This window comes from Pseudophryne corroboree, chromosome 9 (assembly GCF_028390025.1).
Source record: "Pseudophryne corroboree isolate aPseCor3 chromosome 9, aPseCor3.hap2, whole genome shotgun sequence".
Classification (NCBI taxonomy): domain Eukaryota; kingdom Metazoa; phylum Chordata; class Amphibia; order Anura; family Myobatrachidae; genus Pseudophryne; species Pseudophryne corroboree.
In genome coordinates, this window is record NC_086452.1 from 337,195,664 (window position 1) to 337,214,580 (window position 18,917).

At 48.0% G+C, this 18,917-nt stretch overlaps 1 protein-coding gene across 3 annotated transcripts in view; it reads left to right on the top strand.

Moving 5' to 3' along the window:
• CFAP92 (cilia and flagella associated protein 92 (putative)) overlaps positions 1 to 18,917 on the top strand; it is a 567,578-nt gene that overhangs the window by 6,199 nt on the left and 542,462 nt on the right. For all 3 annotated transcript variants that reach the window (XM_063940590.1, XM_063940589.1, XM_063940591.1), the window contains exon 2: positions 8,123 to 8,550. In XM_063940590.1, coding sequence (XP_063796660.1) covers positions 8,250 to 8,550 — 301 coding nt within the window. In that variant the 5' untranslated portion in view covers positions 8,123 to 8,249. The remainder of the gene's footprint in view (positions 1 to 8,122; positions 8,551 to 18,917) is intronic.

Here is an 18,917-nt window from a genome sequence, read left to right on the forward strand (position 1 = left end):
TCTGACACTGGGGACGATGATGGGGATGTGTTGAGGGGTGCAGCATCTCTTGCAAAGGGGTGCAGTTGATGATAGAGGCCATTAGGGATACAACACCTGTGCAGGTTGAGGAGGCTTACTTCACTGAAAATAAGAAAGCCTCGCTAACCTTCCCTGCGTCAAAATAATTAAATGCTGATCCCTAAAAGGGTCCTGGTGGCATTTCCTTTCCCTGTGGAGGATAGAAAAAAATGGGAAAACCCGCCCATTGTTGACGCGTCTGTATCCAGACTCTCAAAAAAGGTGGTTTTACGTATTTTCCAGGATCCACCGCCTTGAAAGAGCCGGCTGATCGTAAAATTGATAATACGCTCAAATCCATGTACACGGCTTCAGGGGCTATACTACGTCCCACTATTGCCAGTGCTTGGATTGCCAAAGCTATATTTCTCTAACGTCCTAGTGGATGCTGGGACTCCGTCAGGACCATGGGAATAGCGGGCTCCGCAGGAGACAGGGCACATCTAAAAAAGCTTTTAGGTCACATGGTGCGTACTGGCTCCTCCCCCTATGACCCTCCTCCAAGCCTCAGTTAGGTTTTTGTGCCCGTCCGAGAGGGTGCAATCTAGGTGGCTCTCCTAAAGAGCTGTTTAGAAAAGTTTTTTTTTTAGGTTTCAATCTCAGTGATTCCTGCTGGCAACAGGATCACTGCATCGAGGGACTTAGGGGAGAGATTTCCAACTCACCTGCGTGCAGGATGGATTGGAGTCTTAGGCTACTGGACACTTAGCTCCAGAGGGAGTCGGAACACAGGTCAGCCTGGGGTTCGTCCCGGAGCCGCGCCGCCGATCCCCCTTACAGACGCTGAAGAGACGGCAGAACGGAGGTCCGGAAAGCAGGCGGCAGAAGACTCCTCAGTCTTCTTGAAGGTAGCGCACAGCACGGCAGCTGTGCGCCATTGTTGTCACACGGCTCACTGACTCAGTCACGGAGGGTGCAGGGCGCTGCTGGGGGCGCCCTGGGCAGCAATATAATTACCTTTAGTGGCAAAATAAATACATCACATATAGCCATTAAGGCTATATGTATGTATTTTAACCCAGGCCAGTTTCTTAAAAACCGGGGAAAAGCCCGCCGAAAAAGGGGCGGAGCTTATTCTCCTCAGCACTCAGCGCCATTTTCCTGCTCAGCTCCGCTGGTGAGGAAGGCTCCCAGGTCTCTCCCCTGCACTGCACTACAGAAACAGGGTAACAAAGAGAAGGGGGGCATAAATTGGCGATATTTATATATTAAGAGCGCATATATAGTAAACAACACCTTCTAGGGTTGTTTATATACATTTATAGCGCTTTTGGTGTGTGCTGGCAAACTCTCCCTCTGTCTCCCCAAAGGGCTAAGGGGTCCTGTCTTCGATTAGAGCATTCCCTGTGTGGCTGCTGTGTGTCGGTACGTGTGTGTCGACATGTATGAGGACGATGTTGGTGTGGAGGCAGAGCAATTGCCGATGATGGTAATGTCACCCCCTAGGGAGTCGACACCGGAATGGATGGCTTTAGTTATGGAATTACGTGATAATGTCAGCACATTACAAAAGTCAGTTGACGAAATAAGACGCCCGGCTAACCAGTTAGTACCGGTTCAGGCGTCTCAGACACCGTCAGGGGCTGTAAAACGTCCTTTACCTCAGTCAGTCGACACGGGTACCGACACAGATGAATCTAGTGTCGACGGTGAAGAAACAAACGTATTTTCCAATAGGGCCACACGTTATATGATCACGGCAATGAAGGAGGCTTTGCAGATCTCTGATACTGCTGGTACCTCAAAAAGGGGTATTATGTGGGGGGTGAAAAAACTACCTGTATTTTTTCCAGAATCAGAGGAATTGAATGACGTGTGTGATGAAGCGTGGGTTAACCCCGATAGAAAACTGCTAATTTCCAAGAAGTTATTGGCATTATACCCTTTCCCACCAGAGGTTAGGGCGCGCTGGGAAACACCCCCTAGGGTGGATAAGGCGCTCACACGTTTATCAAAGCAAGTGGCGTTGCCGTCTCCTGATACGGCCGCCCTCAAGGATCCAGCAGATAGGAGGCTGGAAACTACACTGAAGAGTATATACACACATACTGGTGTTATACTGCGACCGGCAATAGCCTCAGCCTGGATGTGCAGTGCTGGGGTAGTGTGGTTGGATTCTCTGACTGAAAATATTGATACCCTGGATAGGGACAGTATTTTATTGACTCTAGAGCAATTAAAGGATGCTTTCCTTTATATGCGAGATGCTCAGAGGGATGTTTGTACTCTAGCATCAAGAGTAAGCGCGATGTCCATATCTGCCAGAAGAAGTTTATGGACGCGACAGTGGTCAGGTGATGCGGATTCCAAGAGGCATATGGAAGTATTGCCATATAAAGGAGAGGAATTGTTTGGGGTCGGTCTTTCGGACCTGGTGGCCACGGCAACTGCCGGCAAATCCACTTTTTTACCTCAGACCCCCTCCCAACAGAAAAAGACACCGTCTTTTCAGCCGCAGTCCTTTCGCTCCTATGAAAAGCGACCAAAAGGACAGTCTTATCTGCCGCGAGGCAGAGGAAAGGGTAAGAAAGGGCAGCAAGCAGCCCCTGCCCAGGAACAGAAGCCCGCCCCGGCTTCTACAAAGCCATCAGCATGACGCTGGGGCTTTACAAGCGGACTCAGGAACGGTGGGGGGTCGACTCAAGATTTTCAGCAATCAATGGGTTCACTCACAAGTGGACCCGTGGGTCCTGCAGATAGTATCTCAGGGTTACATGCTGGAGTTCGAAAGGTCTCCCCCTCGCCGGTTCCTAAAGTCTGCTTTACCAACGTCTCCCTCAGAAAGGACGTCGGTTTTGGAAGCCATTCACAAGCTGTATTCTCAGCAGGTGATAGTCAAGGTACCCCTCCTACAACAGGGAAAGGGGTATTATTCCACACTATTTGTGGTACCGAAACCGGACGGTTCGGTAAGGCCTATTCTAAATCTGAAATCCTTGAACCTGTACATAAAGAAATTCAAGTTCAAGATGGAGTCACTCAGAGCAGTGATAGCGAATCTGGAAGAAGGAGACTTCATGGTGTCCTTGGACATAAAAGATGCTTATCTACATGTCCCGATTTACCCCTCACACCAAGGGTATCTCAGGTTCGTGATACAAGACTGTCATTATCAGTTTCAAACGCTGCCGTTTGGGTTGTCCACGGCCCCTCGGGTCTTTACCAAGGTAATGACCGAAATGATGGTTCTTCTACGAAGAAAAGGCGTATTAATTATCCCTTACTTGGACGATCTCCTGATAAGGGCAAAGTCCAGAGAACAGCTGGAAGTCGGTGTAGCGCTAACACAAGTAGTGCTTCAGCAACACGGGTGGATTCTAAATCTTCCAAAATCTCAATTGACCCCGACAACACATCTGCTGTTCCTGGGCATGATTCTGGACACGGTTCAGAAAAAGGTATTTCTCCCGGAAGAGAAAGCAAGGGAGTTATCCGAACTTGTCAAGAACCTCCTAAAACCAGGAACTGTGTCAGTACATCAATGCACAAGAGTCCTGGGAAAGATGGTGGCTTCGTACGAAGCGATTCCATTCGGCAGATTCCATGCACGAACATTTCAGTGGGATCTGCTGGACAAATGGTCCGGATCGCATCTGCACATGCATCAGCGGATAACACTGTCACCGAGAACAAGGTTGTCTCTCCTGTGGTGGTTGCAGACTGCCCATCTGTTAGTGGGCCGCAGATTCGGCATACAGGACTGGGTCCTGGTGACTACGGATGCCAGCCTACGAGGTTGGGGAGCAGTCACAAAGGGAAGAAACTTCCAGGGCGTGTGGTCAAACCTGGAGACGTCTCTTCACATAAATATACTGGAGCTAAGAGCGATCTACAATGCTCTAAGCCTGGCAAAATCGCTGCTTCAGGGTCAGCCGGTGTTGATCCAGTCCGACAACATCACGGCAGTCGCCCACGTAAACCGACAAGGCGGCACGAGAAGCAGGAGTGCAATGGCAGAAGCTGCAAGGATTCTGCGCTGGGCGGAGAATCATGTCGTAGCACTGTCAGCAGTGTTCATCCCGGGAGTGGACAACTGGGAAGCAGATTTCCTCAGCAGACACGACCTTCACCCGGGAGAGTGGGGACTTCATCCAGAAGTTTTCCACATGATTGTGAACCGTTGGGAAAAACCAAAGGTGGACATGATGGCGTCTCGCCTCAACAAAAAATTGGACAGGTATTGCGCCAGGTCAAGAGACCCTCAGGCAATAGCTGTGGACGCTCTGGTAACACCGTGGGTGTACCAGTCAGTGTATGTGTTCCCTCCTCTGCCTCTCATACCAAAGGTACTGAGAATTATACGGAAAAGAGGAGTAAGAACAATACTGGTAGCTCCGGACTGGCCAAGAAGAACTTGGTATCCGGAACTTCAAGAGATGCTCACGGATGATCCGTGGCCTCTACCTCTAAGAAGGGATCTGCTTCAGCAGGGACCTTGTATGTTCCAAGACTTACCGCGGCTGCGTTTGACGGCATGGCGGTTGAACGCCGGATTCTAAAAGAGAAGGGCATTCCTGAGGAAGTTATTCCTACTTTAATTAAAGCCAGGAAAGAAGTGACCGCACAACATTATCACCGCATTTGGAGAAAATATGTTGCGTGGTGTGAGGCCAAGAAGGCTCCAACGGAAGAATTTCAATTGGGTCGATTCTTACATTTCCTGCAAGCAGGATTGTCTATGGGCCTCAAATTGGGGTCCATTAAAGTTCAAATTTCGGCCTTATCAATTTTCTTCCAGAAGGAATTGGCGTCAGTGCCTGAAGTACAAACTTTTGTCAAAGGTGTACTACATATACAACCCCCAATAGTGCCTCCAGTGGCACCGTGGGATTTGAACGTGGTTCTAAATTTTCTCAAATCTCATTGGTTTGAGCCTTTAAAATCGGTAGATTTAAAATACCTTACATGGAAGGTAACCATGCTGTTGGCCCTGGCTTCAGCCAGGAGAGTTTCGGAGTGGGCAGCTTTGTCATACAAAAGCCCATATCTGATATTCCATTCGGACAGGGCAGAATTGAGGACACGTCCTCAATTTCTCCCTAAGGTGGTTTCGGCATTTCACTTGAACCAGCCTATTGTGGTGCCTGCGGCTACTAGCGACTTGGAGGACTCCAAGTTACTGGACGTTGTCAGAGCATTAAAAATATATATTTCAAGGACAGCTGGAGTCAGAAAATCTGACTCGTTGTTTACATTGTATGCACCCAACAAGTTGGGTGCTCCTGCGTCTAAACAGACGATTGCACGTTGGATATGTAGTACAATCCAACTTGCACATTCTGTGGCAGGCCTGCCACAGCCTAAATCTGTAAAGGCCCATTCCACAAGGAAAGTGGGCTCATCCTGGGCGGCTGCCCGAGGAGTCTCGGCATTACAACTTTGCCGAGCAGCTACGTGGTCAGGGGAGAACACGTTTGTAAAATTTTACAAATTTGATACTCTGGCTAAAGAGGACCTGGAGTTCTCTCATTCGGTGCTGCAGAGTCATCCGCACTCTCCCGCCCGTTTGGGAGCTTTGGTATAATCCCCATGGTCCTGACGGAGTCCCAGCATCCACTAGGACGTTAGAGAAAATAAGAATTTACTTACCGATAATTCTATTTCTCATAGTCCGTAGTGGATGCTGGGCGCCCATCCCAAGTGCGGATTGTCTGCAATGCTTGTACATAGTTATTGTTACAAAAATCGGGTTATTACTGTTGTTGTGAGCCATCTGTTCAGAGGCTACTTCGTTTGTGTTATCATACTGTTAACTGGGTTCAGATCACAAGTTGTACGGTGTGATTGGTGTGGCTGGTATGAGTCTTACCCGGGATTCAAGATCCTTCCTTATTGTGTACGCTCGTCCGGGCACAGTACCTAACTGAGGCTTGGAGGAGGGTCATAGGGGGAGGAGCCAGTACGCACCATGTGACCTAAAAGCTTTTTTAGATGTGCCCTGTCTCCTGCGGAGCCCGCTATTCCCATGGTCCTGACGGAGTCCCAGCATCCACTACGGACTATGAGAAATAGAATTATCGGTAAGTAAATTCTTATTTAAAGTGGTCAGGCACATTACTTGAGGATTTGGATACAATGGATAAAAGTGACGTTGAATTGTTTTTACGTAACATTCAGGATTCTGCAGGCTTTATGGATGGAGATCGTGTCAGCTGAGGAAGTCCACTTCCCAGTTGTCTACTCCCGGAATGAAGATTGCAGACAGCGCCAAAGATCTTCACACCGGCTCCCCGCTTGCTAGGGGGCCGGTGACTCACTCACCACTGATCTTTTGGCTCTGTAAGGGGGTGAGCGATCCCCTGTGGCAGGGAACGATCTATCCCCTCAGGAGCTCAGTGTCCTGCAGGGTGGACACTACTCCCCCCCCCCCCCCTTAGTCCCACGATGCAGGGAGGCTGTTTCCAGCAGCCTCCCTGTAAAATAATAAACTCTAAAATAAACTTTTACTAAAGAAGCTCCCCTAGCTGTGACCGGCTCCTCCGGGCACATTTTCTAAACTGAGTCTGGTAGGAGGGGCATAGAGAGAGGAGCCAACCCAAACTCTAAAACTCTTAAAGGGCCAATGGCTCCTAGTGAACCCGTCTATACCCCGTGGTACTAATGTGGACCCCAGCATCCTCTAGGATGTAAGAGAAGAGGGTATTACACACACTTAAGAATAGAATAGAATTTAATATCAAATCAAAGCACCATTAATGTTTTAGACCATGGAAAGAATAGAATTAAAACCCCAGATTTATCATGCACATTTTTGAAAACTGCTGGCAAACCTGCCCAAACAACAGACCGGTCTGTGGCAGGCAAGTTTGGGTGTAGCACTGCATAGATCACTATGATCTGTGCAGTCTTTGTATTTAAAAGAATATACATTTTTTTTTTGTTTTAAATGCATAGGGTCCCGCTTTAAGTCTGTAACCAGGCCTAGACCTTTGATCTGGGGTGGTATTGGAAAGTTGGGGTGGGGAGGGGGGGGGGGGGTGGAAACGTTGAGGGGTTCCCCTATTTATCAGATACTAGCACCAGGCTGTACCACAGACACTGGTCCTAATTCAGATCTGATAATAGATGTGCTAAATTTAGCACATCCATGTTCAGTTTCTCCGACATTCCGACATGCGGGGGGACGACACCCAACACAGGGCTTGTCCTCCCAGCATTTCTGGCCCTACACCCCACCCCCGACAATGCTTTTGCATCCGCTGAGTAGCTTCCTGCCAGCGCAGCTCCTGCATGCTGGCAGGCCGCTACTCGCCGCATCCCGGGTTGCAGCCCTGCAACGGTCCAGACTCGCCTCCGTTGTCCGGACTGTGCCTTGCCAACGGCGTTCTAATGCCATTGGCATGCCCCCTCCCGCCCCGCGACCGCCTCTGCCTGTCAATCAGCAGAAGTGATCGCAGCCCTGAAATGCTTTTAGCATCTCACTGGGCTCCCGGGGTGCGCTCTGCTGCGCGAGCGAACTCCACGAAGTGATCCAGTCTGAATTACCCCTCTGACTGTTGTATTTTTTTTATATTGAAATACCACTCCCACACACATACCATGTTCATCACTTTAATACTCACATAATCCATGAAGCAGGTCCTCTTCGGCCCATGTAAGTATCCAGGGATCTTTGGGAAACTAAAAAGTCTGTATCATTGCAGGGTCCCATCACAAGGACAGGTCACTCCCAATCACTGCTATTAAATATAATGGGGATGCACTAATTGACTGAGAGCGTGAAGATCAATGGCGGATTCAGTTTAGACTTCAAAGTCGACCTTTAGTAAACACGGACAATTTGACATTGAAACTGCTGTCAATTGATGGTGGATCCTAAATAGCACAAATCCCACTGCTTAGTAAATTTTGCCCATTGTGTGTGTTTGTCCTATCACTGGGCATATTAAAATTGCATAACAGAAGCCATTGCAGCTGAAACGTGCATAAAAATGCATAAAATTCAATTTGCGTTATGGCTGACTGAAATGCTTTACCACCCTGTGCATCTAAAAATCTACTAATATTTTGCTTAGTTTGAATATTTTAATTTACTCTAATAAATATTTGTCTTTTTTTCTAGATTTGTAAAGAAATTGATGGTGTTTGATGTTGTGTGTTGATTTGGTATATTTGGTGTGGCTACAAGGTGGAAGACCCCGACTATAGTAACAGAAGGAAAAACATCACAGGGCCTTATTTTTGGTAAAATGACTCTAGCACAATCTGAAGATTATGATGGCACAGTTCCTATAGACACCAAATCTATTGTCACACACAAAAACATTCCAAATGATGAATTGTCAGACTATGGGACTGGCGGATCCTCTCCAGATACAGATGATGTACAGAATGAAGAAGAGAACCCGTGTGACGTCCGTTGTTTGGGTTTAAGGCAACAGGTTAATGAGGCAGATGGGGATTCAACAAGAAAAGATTTGCCGAATGTGTCTCACACAGTAACTTGCACAGTCACAATTGCTTTTGCCATCCCATCTATACCCAAAAAAGGTAATACTGGTTCTTTTGACATATTATGTTTAAAAAAAAGAGTGACTGAAGTTGAGAGTGATTGATTACTTACTTATTTTAGTTTGACATTCATCTTCTTTTAAAATAAAGACCATGGTCTGTTTCTGGGGAACCACACTAAGGACGGATTACTATTAGCCATGTGTGCTTATTGGCTAATATCTCTCACACAAGACCTATGGAGACCTGTGTGCTTATTGGCTAACATTTGTCAAACGTCAGACGTTTTTGTCAAGAACTTATTCCCTTGTTTACACATACAAGACCTAGAGCCTAATTCAGACCTGATCGCAGCAGCAAAATCTTTCTCTAATGGGCAAAATCATTTGCACTGCAAGTGGGGCAGATATAACGTGCAGAGAGAGTTAGATCTGGGTGGGTTATTTTGTTTCTGATCATGGTAAATACTGGCTGCTTTATTTTTGCACTGCAATTTAGATTTCAGTTTGAACACACCCCACCCAAATCTAATTCTTAATGCACATGTTATATCTGCCCCACCTGCAATGCACATGGTTTTGCCCATTAGAGAAAAATGTTGCTGCTGAAGTAGACCCTTAATTCATAGTAAAGAACAAATAAAAAAACAAAGAACAGTTTTCTTCTGAAAACAAACCATGTGACAATGTAAAGAGTAGCAATGCATTATTTTTAGTGTATGCATACAGGGAAAATACCATCTGCTTTTGCATGAAGTGAACAAATACTGGGCAACTTTGTTTTTACACTGAAACTTATAATTAAGTTAGGACACACTACTTCCAACTATATATCTTTCTGTACTTGTTAAATCTGCCCCACCTGCCATGTAACATGGTTTCTCTAGCATCCATAGGGGACGCTGGGTTAAGTGATTACAGTAGGGTATAAACGGGGGTCGACGAGCCGAATGCACTTTAAATCTTGAACATTGTGTGACTGTCTCCTCCCCTCTATGCCCCCTCCCCCTGACCAGTTTAGAAAAAAAGTGCCCTTCGAGCCGGGCACTCTCTGGAGGAGCTCCAGAGTTTCTTTAATCTTTATTTTAATGTTTGAGGTTTCTTTAAGTCATCAACAGGGAGATAGCTTACCCCTGTGCTCCTGCACCGATAGAGCTACCGGGGGGACCCGTTCCCACCCTGCGAGGTCAGCGCCCGGGTCCCTGACTGCTTACTTCCGTCCTGTGGAGTCTCCATTGCAGCTGTATGAGAGCTGGCAATGTGAGAACCCCCCCCAACCCCCCCCCCGCGCGCAGGCAGCCGCCACCAGCTAATAGACCGAAGACAGCAGTATGTATAGGAGAGAGATGGGCGGCAGGGAGCGGCAGAGCGGAAACACCCAGCGGCAGTTCCACAGTCCCCACAAGCTCTCCAAGGTAAAGTGAGCGGGATGGATGAAAAATGTGCCATGACTGTAGGGGGTGGAACTTAGGTGCAGCCCGGCATCCCCTCATTGAGAGCTGGAGTGCCATCTTAGCGCTACACGGACCTGGACGGCGCTCTGCAGTCACAACCCCAGGTTTTATTACAGTGGGGTTGGCGAGGGGAGATACATTATGCATATATCTGTATATACCAGATTGGTATTAGCCAACTCTGGTTTTTAGGTCTACCAATTGTGTTAATACTGTCTGGGTGCCATAGACAAGTATTCTAGGTGGTAACACCCCCCTATAGTCTCTCTCTCTCACTCACTCACTCACTCTCCTTATTCTGTCTTTCTCCTTGTCTCTTTGTGAGGGACCTTTTTTCTTATTCCTCACATTGGTCTGTGGTGCAGTGAGACTGGAAACATGACTGGCAAAGGAGCTGTGTCTAAGAGATCACAGAAGTTATTCACATATAAAGGTTGTAGAAATAAATTTACTCATACCTCTTCTGAAGCTTCCTTAAATTGTGAACAATGTGCAGAGGAGTCGGCATCACAGTCCGCTCCAAAAGTTCAGGAGGCGCCGGCATGGTTATCTCTTTTGACAGGGGTAATGTCCAACTTATCTTTGAAACTTGCCGCAGCAAAAAAGGATAGAGAATTCTTGAAATAAGCACCTGAGCCAGTGTGGGCTCAGAAGTTAGGCAAATCTGTGGAAAACTTCACAAAAATCTTCCACTCCTAAGCAGGTATCAAAGAAACGCCATTAACCGGTTGTGCTGCAGTCGGAGGAATCGGATGATGATTTGCTTACACTGGAGGAGAGAGAGTTCGTCCAGGAGTTAAAAGATGAATACCGCCAGGAAAAATCTGAGTCGGTGTCGCAGAGGAATCGACGCACTTATCTTGGCGGTAAGAGATATCTTAAAAATTCCTGATTCGGATCCAGGCTTTGCACAACCTTCCTATTTTGGACCTAGGCAAAAGTCTTCAGTGTCTTTTCCAATAGTGCAAGAACTGGACACCATCTTTCAAGAGGCTTGGACTCATCTGGATAAGAAGTTTCAGATTCCCAAGAGAATTAAATCTTATCCTTTCCCTTCTGGTAACAGACGGATATGGGAAAACCCACCGATGGTGGACCCCTCTGTGTCTTGCTTATCTAAGAAAATTGTCCTTCCACGTCCGTGGGCCACCGCTGTGAAGGAGCCGTTGGACTGTAAACTGGAAAATACTCTTAAACCTATTTATAGTAGAGATGAGCAGGTTTGGATTTACTCGGATTTACCCGGATTTCCTTATTGGCTCTCGGATGTCACTTGTTTTGGTTAGCCAATAAGAAAAATCCGGAAAATCTGAACTTGCATTAATTCTGGCATTAAGAACCGAGTAAATCCGAACCCGCTCATCTCTAATTTATACAGCGGTCGGAGTAACTCTTAGACCAGCTATAGTTAGCTGCTGGGTTAATAGGGTAATTGAGGCGTGGGAATAGAAATTGGTGTCAGGGATTCAAGAGGACCTCCCTGTGGAGAAACTAGTAATTCTGGCACAACACATTCAGGAGTTGGCTGTGTATCTTTGTGAAGCAGGCAGGGAGGTAGGGATTCTATCTTCCAGAATTTCGGCTATGGCAGTTTCAGCACGCAGAGCTTTGTGGTTCTGAGAGTGGTTGGCTGATACTGAATCCAAAAGAGGTGTTGAAGGTCTGCCTTATGATTGAGTAGCCCTTTTTTTGTGAGGAGCTTTATAAATGGATTTCTAAGGCTACGGGAGGTAAGTCCACTTATCTTCCTTCTGCACCTCCTCCTCGGGGACGTCCCTACACGGGGCGTCCTTTTCGTCCCTTGGCGAAGTTAAGGGGCCGTGCTAGTGGAGCCTCATCCACTAACAGAGGAGCAAGAGGTTGTGGTCGTTCCACCATGGTCACCTCCCAGCAAGACCCTAAACCTACCACCAAACTTGTCGCATGACGGTCTACCCTCTCACCTGGAGACCCCAGAGTGGGAGCGCATCTCAAGGATTTCTGGCATGTAAGACATGTAAGGACGCCTGGGTCAGGGATCTAATTTTTCGAGTCTACAAAATCGACTTCGAGATACAACCCCACCTTGGGTTTTTTACTTCTGGTTTACCAGCTTCCACGGAAAAACAGATCATCTTATAGGAGGCCATTCACAGATTGCTTCAGGCAAACGTAATTGTCCAGGTTCCTTGTCAACAACAAAAAAAGGGATTCTATTCAAACTTGTTTATGGTCCCGATACCAGACGTCTCGGTCAGGCTGATTCTGAACTTGAAGTCCCTAAATCCGTACCTGAGAGTCTTCAAGTTCAAGATGTAATCGCTGACAGCAGTGATGGCCAGACTGGAAGCAAAGGAGTTCCTAGTGTCCCTAGACATCAGGGATGCATATCTTCATTATCCTGTTTGGACACCACATCAAGCGTATCTACGATTTGCTCTTCAGCATTCTAATTATCCATTCAGGCCCTGCCATTCAGTCTATTGTCAGCCCCACTGGTATTTACAAAAGTAATGGCAGAAATGATGATACAACTCCAAACACAGGGAGTAAATATTGTTCCCTATCTGGATGATTTACTGATAAAAGCTCATTCACGAGAACTACTTTTGGAAAGTATTGCCTTGATTTAGAATTTACTAATCCATCACGGCTGGATTTAGAATTTTCAAAAGTCTCACCTGATACCTACTCAGAGACTCCAATTCCTCGTCATGATCCTAGACACGGTGGACCAACGTGTAATTCTCCAGTTGGACAAGGCCCAGACTCTACAGGCTTTAGTGAAACAGGTATTACAGCCTCGCAGGGTCTCAATCCATCTACGTATTCGTCTTCTAGGCAAGATGGTGGCCTCTTTCGAGAGGATTCAATACAGCAGATTTCACTCCAGACTGTTCCAATGGGATCTTCTCTCAAAATGGTTGGTTCTCATCTCCATATGCACCGGATAATTCGCCTCTCCCATCAGTCCAGGATATCGCTCCTGTGGTGGTTACACAAACCTCATCTGCTTGCAGCCCGTTTTTTCGGAACATGGAACTGGGTGCTGCTAACTACAGACACAAGCCTGGCGGCAGTGACCCTGAATTGTCAGTTTCAGTGTTGTTGGACCAGTCAGGAGTTTTCTTTTCCCATCAAAATCTTGGAGATACAAGCTATCTACAGTGCCCTGCTTCAGGCCTTTCCCATGCTCTGGGGCCAGGTTGGTTCAGGTTCACTCTGACAATGCCACGGCTGTGGCGTACATAAATCGTCAGGGAGGTACGAAAAGCAGGGTGGCAATGAGAGAAGTAACCAGAGTTCTTCACTGGGCGGAACGGCATCTAGAGGCAATCTCTGCTGTTTTCATACCAGCTGTAGACAATTAGGAGGCCGATTTCCTAAGCAGACAGGAACTACATCGGGGGAATGGGCTCTTCTTCCCCAGGTCTTCTAGCTTCTGGTATCCCACTGGGGGTGGTCCCAGATAGATCTCATGGCACCTGGTCACAACAAGAAGCTTCAACGCTACTATTCCATAACCAGAGATCTCACGGCGATGGCAGTAGATGCACTTACTGCTCCCTGGCATTTTCAGATGGCGTATCTATTTCTGCCATTCTCTCTGCTCCCACGTCTCCTCAAGCGGATAAAACGCTCCTGATTGGCCATGCAAACCATGGTGCAGACCTTCTGTCACTTCTCATAGACGAACCATATCTTCTGCCTCTGCAAGAAGACCTTCTTCAGCAAGGTCCCTTAGTTTCCCCTGAACTTACAGCGGCTATGTTTAACGGCGTGGCTGTTGAGAAGGCCCTGCTGAGGAGCAGGGGTATTCCACGACCCTGCAGTGGTTTTCCATTTAGGCCGTTTCCTCTGGTTTCTACAGTCAGGTTTGGAGGCTGGTTTACGGTTAGGGTCTTTAAAGGTACAGATATCTGCCTTGTCTATTTCTCTGACGTCCTAGTGGATGCTGGGAACTCCGTAAGGACCATGGGGAATAGCGGCTCCGCAGGAGACTGGGCACAACTAAAGAAAGCTTTAGGTCACCTGGTGTGCACTGGCTCCTCCCACTATGACCCTCCTCCAAGCCTCAGTTAGATTTTGTGCCCGGCCGAGGTTGGATGCACACTAGGGGCTCTCCTGAGCTTCTAGAAAGAAAGTATAGAATTAGGTTTTTTATTTTCAGTGAGACCTGCTGGCAACAGGCTCACTGCAGCGAGGGACTAAGGGGAGAAGAAGCGAACCTGCCTGCTTGCAGCCAGCTTGGGCTTCTTAGGCTACTGGACACCATTAGCTCCAGAGGGATCGACCGCAGGCCCAGCCTTGGTGTTCGGTCCCGGAGCCGCGCCGCCGTCCCCCTTACAGAGCCAGAAGCAAGAAGAGGTCCGGAAAATCGGCGGCAGAAGACATCAGTCTTCACCAAGGTAGCGCACAGCACTGCAGCTGTGCGCCATTGCTCCTCATACACACTTCACACTCCGGTCACTGAGGGTGCAGGGCGCTTGGGGGGGGCGCCCTGAGCAGCAATAAAAACACCTTGGCTGGCAAAAATACCACAATATATAGCCCCAGAGGCTATATATGTGGTAAATACCCCTGCCAGAATCCAGAAAAAAGCGGGAGAAAAGTCCGCGAAAAAGGGGCGGAGCTATCTCCCTCAGACACACTGGCGCCATTTTCTCTTCACAGTGCAGCTGGAAGAAAGCTCCCCAGGCTCTCCCCTGTAGTTTTCAGGCTCAAAGGGTTAAAAAGAGAGGGGGGGCACTAAATTTAGGCGCAATATTATATATACAAGCAGCTATTGGGGAAATTTCACTCAGTTATAGTGTTAATCCCCACATTATATAGCGCTCTGGTGTGTGCTGGCATACTCTCTCTCTGTCTCCCCAAAGGGCTTTGTGGGGTCCTGTCCTCAGTCAGAGCATTCCCTGTGTGTGTGCGGTGTGTCGGTACGGCTGTGTCGACATGTTTAATGAGGAGGCTTATATGGTGACGGAGCAGATGCCGATAAATGTGATGTCGCCCCCTGTGGGGCCGACACCAGAGTGGATGGTTAGGTGAAAGGTATTAACCGACAGTGTCAATTCCTTACATAAAAGGGTGGATGACGTAACAGCTGTGGGACAGCCGGCTTCTCAGTCCGCGCCTGCCCAGGCGTCTCGAAGGCCATCAGGGGCTCAAAAACGGCCGCTCACTTAGATGGCAGACACAGATGTCGACACGGAGTCTGACTCCAGTGTCGACAAGGTTGAGACATATACACAATCCACTAGGAACATCCGTGACTTGATCCCGGCAATAAAAAAAATGTGTTACACATTTCTGACATTAACCCTCTAAAAATGGGTTTTTATGTTGGGGAGAAAAAGCAGGCAGTGTTTTGTTCCCCCATCAGATGAATGAATGAAGTGTGTGAAAAGCGTGGGTTCCCCCCGATAAGAAACTGGTAATTTCTAAAAAGTTACTGATGGCGTACCCTTTCCCGCCAGAGGATAAGTTACGCTGGGAGATATCCCCTAGGGTGGATAAGGCGCTCACACGGTTGTCAAAAAAAAAAGGTGGCACTGCCGTTTTAGGAACGGCCACTTTGAAGGTACCTGTTGATAAAAAGCAGGAGGCTATCCTGAAGTCTGTATTTACACACTCAGGTACTAGACTGAGACCTGCAGATCGTGCTGCTGCAGCGTGGTCGGTGACCCTGTCAAACATAAGAACATATTAAAGACGTCGTCTTATATATGAGGGATGCACAGAGGGATATTTTGCCGGCTGGCATCCAAAATGAATGTAATGTCCATTCTGTCAGGAGGGTATTAGAGACCTGTCACTGGACAGGTGATGCTGACTTTAAAAGGCGCATAGAGATTCTGCCTTATAAGGGTGAGGAATTATTTGGGGATGGTCTCTGGGACCTCGTATCCACAGCAACAGCTGGGAAGAAATATTTTTACCTCAGGTTTCCTCACAGACTAAGAAAGCACTGTATTATCAGGTACAGTCCTTTAGGCTTCAGAAAAGCAAGCGGGTCAATGGCGCTTCCTTTCTGTACAGAGACGTGGGAAGAGGGAAAAAGCTGCACCAGTCAGCCTGTTCCCAGAATCAAAATTCTTCTCTCGCTTCCTCTGAGTCCACAGCATGACGCGGGGGCTCCACAGGTGTAGCCAGGTACGGTGGGGGGCCATCTCAAAAATTTTAGCGATCAGTGGGCTCGCTCACAGGTGGATCCCTGTTTCATTCAAGTAGTATTTCAGGGGTACAAGCTGGAATTCGAGATGTCTCCCCCCCGCCGTTTCCTCAAATATGCCTTGCCGACAACTCCCTCAGGCAGGGAGGCTGCGCTAGAGGCAATTAATAAGCTGTATTCCCAGCAGGTAATACTCAAGGTGCCCCTACTTCAACAAGGACGGGGTTACTATTCCACACGGTTTGGGGTACCGAAACCGCATGGTTCGGTGTGACCCATTTTATATTTAAAATCCTTGAACACATACATAAAAAAATTCAAGTTCAAGATGGAATCGCTCAGGGCGGTTATTGCAAGCCTGGACGAGGGGGATTACATGGGATCCCGGGACATCAAGGATGCTTACCTGCATGTCCCCATTTACCATCCTCGCCAGGAGTACCTCAGATTTGTGGTACAGGATTGCCATTACCAAGTCCAGACACTGCCGTTTGGACTGTACATGGCACCGAGGGTGTTTACCAAGGTAATGGCCGAAATGATGATACTCCTTCGAAAAAAGGGAGTTTTAATTATCCCGTATTTGGACAATCTCCTTATAAGGGCAAGGTCCAAGGAGCAGTTGCTAGTCGGGGTAGCACTATTTTGGAAAGTGCTACAACAGCACGGTTGGATTCTAAACAGTCCAAAGTCACAGCTGGTTCCTACGACACGTCTACTGTTCCTGGGGATGGTTCTGGACACAGAACAGAAATAAGTGTTTCTCCCGGAGGAGAAAGCCAAGGAGCTGTCATCTCTAGTCAAAGACCTCCTGAAGCCAAAACAGGTATCGGTGCATCATTGCACGCGAGTCCTGGGAAAAATGGTAGCTTCCTACGAAGCAATCCCATTCGGTAGGTTCCATGCAAGAACTTTTCAGTGGGACCTGTTGGACAAGTGGTCCGGATCACATCTTCAGATGCATCGGCTGATAACCCTGTCTTCAAGGACCAGGGTATCTCTACTGTGGTGGCTGCAGAGTGCCCATCTTCAAGAGGGCCGCAGGTTCGGCATACAGGACTAGGTCCTAGTGACCATGGATGCCAGCCTTTGAGGCTGGGGGGCAGTCACACAGGGAAGAAACTTCCAGGGACTTTGGTCAAGTCAGGTGACTTCCCTACACATAAATATTCTGGAACTGAGGGCCATTTACAATGCCCTGAGTCAGGCAAGGCCTCTGCTTCAAAACCAGCCGGTACTGATCCAATCAGACAACATCACGGCAGTCGCCCATGTAAACCAACGGGGCGGCACATGAAGCAGGATGGCGATGGCAGAAGCCACAAGGATTCTCCGATGGGCGGAAAATCATGTGTTAACACTGTCAGCAGTGTTCATTCCCGGAGTGGACGACTGGGAAGAAGATCTTCTCAGCAGACACGACCTCCACCCGGGAGAGTGGGGATTTCATCCAGAAGTCTTCCAAAGGATTGTACACCATTGGGAAAGGCCACAGGTGGACATGATGGCGTCCCGCCTCAACAAAAAGCTATAAAAGATATTGCGTCAGGTCAAGGGACCCTCAGGCGATAGCTGTGGACGCTCTGGTAACACCGTGAGTGTACCAGTCGGTTTATGTGTTCCCCCCTCTGCCTCTCATACAAAAGGTACTGAGAATAATAGGAAGGCGAGGAGTAAGAACGATACTCGTGGTTCCGGATTGGCCAAGAAGAGCTTGGTACCCAGAACTTCAAGAAATTATATCAGAGGACCCATGGCCTCTGCCGCTCAGACAGGACCTGCGGCAGCAGGGGCCCTGTCTGTTCCAAGACTTACCGCGGCTACGTTTTGACGGCATGGCGGTTGAACGCCGGATCCTAAAGGAAAAGGGCATTCCGGAGGAAGTCATTCCTACGCTGATTCAAGCCAGGAAAGATGTAACTGCAAAACATTATCACCGCATATGGCGAAAATATGTTGCTTGGTGTGAGGCCAAAAAAGGCCCCAACAGAGGAGTTTCAACTAGGTCGATTTCTGCATTTCCTACAAGCAGGAGTGTCTATGGGCCTAAAATTAGGCTCCATTAAGGTACAGATCTCGGCTCTGTCGATTTTCTTCCAGAAAGAACTAGCTTCAGTACCTGAAGTTCAGACATTGTAAAAGGAGTGCTGCATATTCAGCCCCCGGTTGTGCCTCCAGTGGCACCTTGGGTTCTCAACGTGGTGTTGAGTTTCTTAAAATCACATTGGTGTGAGCCACTAAAAATCGTGGATCTAAAATATCTCACGCGGAAAGTGGTCATGTTATTGGCCTTGGCTTCGGCCAGGCGTGTATCAGAATTGGCGGCTTTGTCATATAAAAGTCCTTATCTGATTTTCCATATGGATAGGGCAGAATTGAGGACTCGTCCCCAGTTTCTCCCTAAGGTGGTATCAGCTTTTCACTTGAACCAACCTATTGTAGTGCCTGCGGCTACTAGGGACTTGGAGGATTCCAGGTTACTGGACGTAGTCAGGGCCTTGAAAAATTATGTTTCCAGGACGGCTAGAGTCAGGAGAACTGACTCGCTGTTTATCCTGTATGCACCCAGCAAACTGGGTGCTCCTGCTTCTAAGCAGACTATTGCTCGCTGGATTTGTAGCACAATTCAGCTGGCGCATTCTGCGGCTGGACTACCGCAGCCAAAATCTGTAAAAGCCCATTCCACAAGGAAGGTGGGCTCATCTTGGGCAGCTGCCCGAGGGGTCTCGGCTTTCCAACTTTGCTGAGCTGCAACTTGGTCAGGGGCAAACACGTTTGCTAAATTCTACAAAATTGATACCCTGG